Source organism: Corvus hawaiiensis, chromosome 2, assembly GCF_020740725.1.
Source record: "Corvus hawaiiensis isolate bCorHaw1 chromosome 2, bCorHaw1.pri.cur, whole genome shotgun sequence".
Taxonomy (NCBI): Eukaryota; Metazoa; Chordata; class Aves; order Passeriformes; family Corvidae; genus Corvus; species Corvus hawaiiensis.
This window is the reverse complement of record NC_063214.1, coordinates 76,141,941-76,147,176: the sequence shown is the minus strand read 5'-3', so window position 1 is coordinate 76,147,176 and position 5,236 is coordinate 76,141,941. Positions and strand designations below refer to the sequence as shown.

The following is a 5,236-nucleotide window of genomic DNA, read 5'->3' as shown; positions in this document are numbered from 1 at the left end:
GCATGAAACACCCTAGACTGCAGGGGAGGAAGAAATGCATTTAAAGCAACGATAAAAATGGCGTGCAGAATAATTGCCTCAAATTGCTATGCGCTTGACACCCTGACACTATTTCTGTACAAGCCATTGGGAAATACAATAAGGCAAACGAGCCTTCCTATCCTTCTTGTGCAGGTGTGAGTGTGTGTGAATGGGGGCAATACGGAACCGGTCGGGAGGAGGGGAATGCTAAACTTTCCATCTTAAAAGAAAAGAAATAAATTAAATAATCAATTTAGGAGAACGCATCTAAATAGATCGACAGCTTTTAATGCCAGCGTTTTTAACGCTTGCCCTGTACGTGGATTGATTTTTTTTTCTTCTCCAGCATTCCCTCAGCAGATGGATTTTTGCCACTGCAGCTCAGCAGAGGGTGTCAGATCTTTCAGTGTGCACCAGGTTGAAACGAGCAGAGCCTCTTAGCAACTCTCCCTCTGCGTGCATGTGAGTGTGTGCGAGCCTGCGGCTCGGCAGCAGCGGAAGAAAAAGGAAAGAAGAGCGAGTGAGGGAGAGAGCGAGGGAGCGAGGAGGGGAGGCAGCGCGGCCGGCAGGGCGAGGCGAGGAGCGGCGCGGGCGGGCGGGCGGGCGGCCCCAGCCCCGGCCCCGCGGCAGGCTCCGGCCGCCGGCGGGCATGGGCAGCCGCGCACCGCAGCAGCGGGGGCAGGCGCGGCGCAGCGCCGGCGGCTCGGCGGGCAGCGCCTAGGCTGGGGCGGGCGCTTTCAGCACCGCGGCGCTGGACAGCGCCCGGCGGGCGGCGGGCGAGGAGAGCGGCTCCGCGGCCGCGCGGCAAGGTCAGTCCGCGCGGAGCCGCGCACCGCGCAGCCTCCGCGGCCAGCGCCGCGCTCCCGCCCGCGCCTACCTGACATGCAGCGGTGGCCGGGGGCCAGCAGCACGGTGCCGGTGAGCCAGCCCGGCCGGCAGACCTCCACTTAGCTGCCCGGCAGGCGTCAGGGAGGGCGAGCGAGGAGGGGGATTTTTTTTTCCTTCTACTTCTTTTTTTTTTTTTTCTTTTTTTCGCCTGCCTTGCAGTACGTGCCTGGATAGTTTGTGGATATAATTACTGACTGGAATCTGGGCTGTTGCAGTTGTGCGTGGGGGGGGAGAGAGGAGAAAAGAAAGCATCCCCCCCCCCCCCCCTCCGCCGACCCTCCCTGCTCCCCCACATACATTTTTTTTTCCTCCCCCTTTGCTGGTGGTTCGGACATTTCATGTATTGAATGAACTGGAATTGCTTTCCGTGTGAGGAGGATGGTTGCTGTTACTTTGTGATGAGATCGGGAATGAATTGCTCGGTTTAAAAATGCTGCTTTGGATTCTGTTGCTGGAGACGTCTCTTTGTTTTGCTGCTGGAAACGTTACAGGGGACGTTTGCAAAGAGAAGATCTGTGCCTGCAACGAGATAGAAGGGGATTTGCACGTAGACTGTGAGAAAAAGGGATTTACCAGCCTGCAACATTTCACCGCCCCAACTTCCCAATTTTACCATTTATTCCTGCATGGCAATTCCCTGACTCGACTTTTCCCTAATGAGTTTGCTAACTTTTACAATGCGGTCAGTTTGCACATGGAAAACAACGGTTTGCATGAGATTGTTCCTGGGGCTTTCCTTGGGCTGCAGCTGGTGAAACGCTTGCACATAAACAACAACAAGATCAAATCGTTCAGGAAGCAGACTTTCCTGGGGCTGGACGATCTGGAATACCTCCAGGCAGATTTTAATCTATTGCGGGATATTGACCCGGGAGCATTTAGGGACTTAAACAAGCTAGAGGTGCTGATTTTAAATGACAATCTCATCAGCACCTTGCCCCCCAACGTGTTTCAGTATGTGCCGATCACCCACCTCGACCTCCGGGGAAACCGTCTTAAAACCTTGCCTTACGAGGAGGTCCTGGAGCAGATCCCAGGCATTGCTGAAATCCTGCTAGAGGATAACCCCTGGGACTGCACTTGCGATCTGCTGTCGTTGAAAGAATGGCTGGAAAACATACCTAAAAACGCTTTGATCGGCAGAGTGATTTGTGAAGCTCCCACTAGGTTGCAGGGCAAAGATTTAAATGAGACCACAGAGCAGGAGCTGTGTAAAAAGAACAGAGTAGATTCCAGCCTAGCTGCTCCCCCTGCCGAAGAGGAAACCTGCGATCCTGGTCCCATTCCAACCCCCTTTAAAATACATGGCAAAGAAGACCCTGCCACGCCAGGATCTGCTCCAAACGGAGGTACAAAGATTCCTGTCAACTGGCAAATCAAGACCAAACCCACTGCTGCCGTGTCGACAGTGAGTGCGAAGAGCAAGCTACCAGCTACCTTTTCCTGCCCGCACATCTGCAGCTGTGATCAGATCCCTGGCTCAGGTTTAAAAGTTAATTGCAATGATAGGAATGTGAGCAGCTTGGTGGATTTGAAGCCCAAGCCGTCCAATGTGCAGGAGCTGTTTCTGAGAGACAACAAAATACACACCATCAGGAAATCCCACTTTCTGGATTACCGAAAACTTAATTTACTCGATCTAGGCAACAACAATATTGCCACCGTTGAGAATAACACTTTCAAGAACCTCTTTGATCTCCGATGGCTCTACATGGATAGCAACTACTTAGACACCCTGTCCCGGGAGAAATTTGCTGGGCTGCAAAACCTGGAGTATCTGAACGTGGAGTTTAATGGGATCCAGATGATCATGCCTGGCACCTTCAATGCCATGCCCAAACTGAGAGTCCTCATCCTCAACAACAATCTGCTGAGGTCTCTCCCAGTAGACGTGTTCGCCGGGGTCTCTCTTTCCAAGCTGAGCATACACAACAATTATTTCATGTACCTCCCGGTGGCGGGGGTGCTGGACCAGCTCACCTCCATCACCCAGATCGACCTGCACGGCAACCCATGGGACTGTACTTGCCCTATCGTGCCTTTTAAACAGTGGGCAGAGATGCTTCGCCCCAAGGTGATTATGAGCGACCTGAGGTGTGAGTCCCCTGAAGATTTCTTCAAGGAGGATTTCGAGTCTCTCTCCAATGATGTGATTTGCCCTCAGTTAAAAATCTCGCCCACATTAACTTCCACTAACAAAAACAGCACCGGGTTGACAGAGACAGGTACTCACTCCAACTCCTACTTGGAGACCAGCCGGGTCTCTATTTCGGTGCTAGTGCCAGGGCTTCTGCTGGTTTTTGTGACCTCTGCATTCACGGTGGTTGGCATGCTGGTTTTCATCCTGAGGAACAGAAAGCGGTCCAAGAGGAGGGATGCCAACTCTTCTGCATCCGAAATCAACTCCTTGCAGACGGTCTGCGACTCGTCCTACTGGCACAACGGGCCCTACAGTGCCGACGGGGCCCACAGGGTGTACGACTGCGGCTCCCACTCCCTGTCGGACTGAGGCTGCGGGCGGGGCGGGGGCGGCCGCCACCCCTTCCCTCTCCGGCCGGGGACAGCTCTGCACCTCTGCTGCTACCTTTTGTGAGAAACGAAACACACAGACACACGCACGCCCTTCCTCACGACTCCCATAGCAAGCGCCGAGGCCCAGTGGGCGGCGGGGGGAGCCCGGCGCCGGGGCGCATCCCTGCAGCGCCGCGCAGCCCGGCACAGTGCGCGCATCTCCCGCCCGTGCGCGGCCGGGGCGGTGACGGACAGGCGAGGAAACGCATCCTTCGGCTCCGGCAGGGCTAAACACGGCTCCTGGTTTTGTTGGGCTTTTGTTCTATTGTGTTGGGGTTTGATTTGCTTTTTTGCCCTCTTCCCTTGTGGACCGACCCCTTTCCAAGAGGCCGGGAAAAGGAGGGAGGCAGAGGACTGGTGTTGGCCTCCTCCTGATGGCAAAGCAGGAGGGGAAAGTTGCACGAAGGCATGAATGTAATGTAAATAAATGACTCCGACTCCGAAACAAATAGACAAATGGACAAAAAAAAAAAAAAAAAAGTGCTGCATGGCTCGCATGGATACAACGCACCCCAGGGACGCTCCAGCCCCGACTGGAAGCAGCGTCTAGTTCACACCATCATCCCTCTTACCTGATAAGTCCCTTCGTATCAAACCTTCTATATACGAAATACAGTATAATAATAAAAAGTGCCATTTCGCCAGTTTTTTTGTGTGATCAATAGGAAGTAGAGATCGTACTTTTACTGTGGAAAAAAATTGTAAAGATTTTATTTAAGACATAGTTGCATGAATATTCTCATTGGATTTTTTAATTTTAATTTTTATTTTTTGGTGGGAATTACTTTGCTGGGAGATTTGCTTTGTTGATAGTGGGTTGTGTTTTGTTTTTCGGGGGACGTGGGGGAGGGTAGGCTTTGGTTTTGTTTTCTCTCTTCTTTTTCAATATACATATTCAGTATTGCCTTTCCATCTGAATGTAAAAATTAGTACCCTTGATTTCTATTAAGGTAACAGTGTAAACATACTACAAAAAAAAAAAAATCCAAGGCAGTTAAGCATGACCAATTAATGTCACTCTAGCGCTTAGGCTGCAAAGTTTAATGGTAGAAAATTCTGTGCTGTTGTAAATCTTACTATAACTTGAGGAAAACAGAACTGAGGAAGCAAGTGAAACTTACTAATTCTATTCGAGGATTTTATAATGGCATATTTTTTCAGTATTAAAGTGAAAATGTTTTCAACTCCGGGTCCTCACCATTTTTCCAGCATCCAGTTCTTGCAAACGGGTTACTTGGGTTTAGGGGACAGAGCCTCCTTTCAGTGCTCTGTGTGTGTTTCTCTCCCTCCCTCCCTCTCTCTCCCTCCCTTCCTCTATCTCATTCATTCACAGGCAGAGGCACAAACACCCTTCCTTCCCCCCCTTTCCCAATGTAAATAACACACAGAAGTTTCCTGCTGCCTGCCTCCTCCCCTCTCCCTCCCTCCCCTCGCCTCCATTTTTTTTTTTTTTTTTTTTTTTTTTTTTTTTTTAACGAGGCAGTGAATCCCTTTATTAATACTGTGAATCTCTCTCTGCTGCCGCTGCTGTCACCGCCTCTGCTGCACACACTGCAGATGTATTAGGGATGTTAGTGGGAATTTGCTTTAAGTGCCTCTGCCCAGCTTGGTCTCATTAAGCTGGAGCCGAATTTCCGCGGCCGGCATTCCCGCCCGGGAGCAGTTTGCCCGGTGGGGCAGCTGCGGGCGGCCGCGCTCCAGCAGCTGCCGCCAGTGGGAAAACGAATTAGCGCGCAGGGGTTTTCCGGGTCCTGCA

General features: G+C 51.6%; 1 protein-coding gene across 1 annotated transcript; it reads left to right on the top strand.

Moving 5' to 3' along the window:
* The first annotated feature begins 849 nt into the window (after positions 1 to 849).
* Positions 850 to 4,664, top strand: SLITRK1 (SLIT and NTRK like family member 1). The gene has a single exon (XM_048295736.1). The coding sequence runs from the start codon at positions 1,340 to 1,342 to the stop codon at positions 3,416 to 3,418; it is 2,079 nt and encodes a 692-aa protein (XP_048151693.1). The 5' UTR covers positions 850 to 1,339; the 3' UTR covers positions 3,419 to 4,664.
* Positions 4,665 to 5,236: the final 572 nt, after the last annotated feature.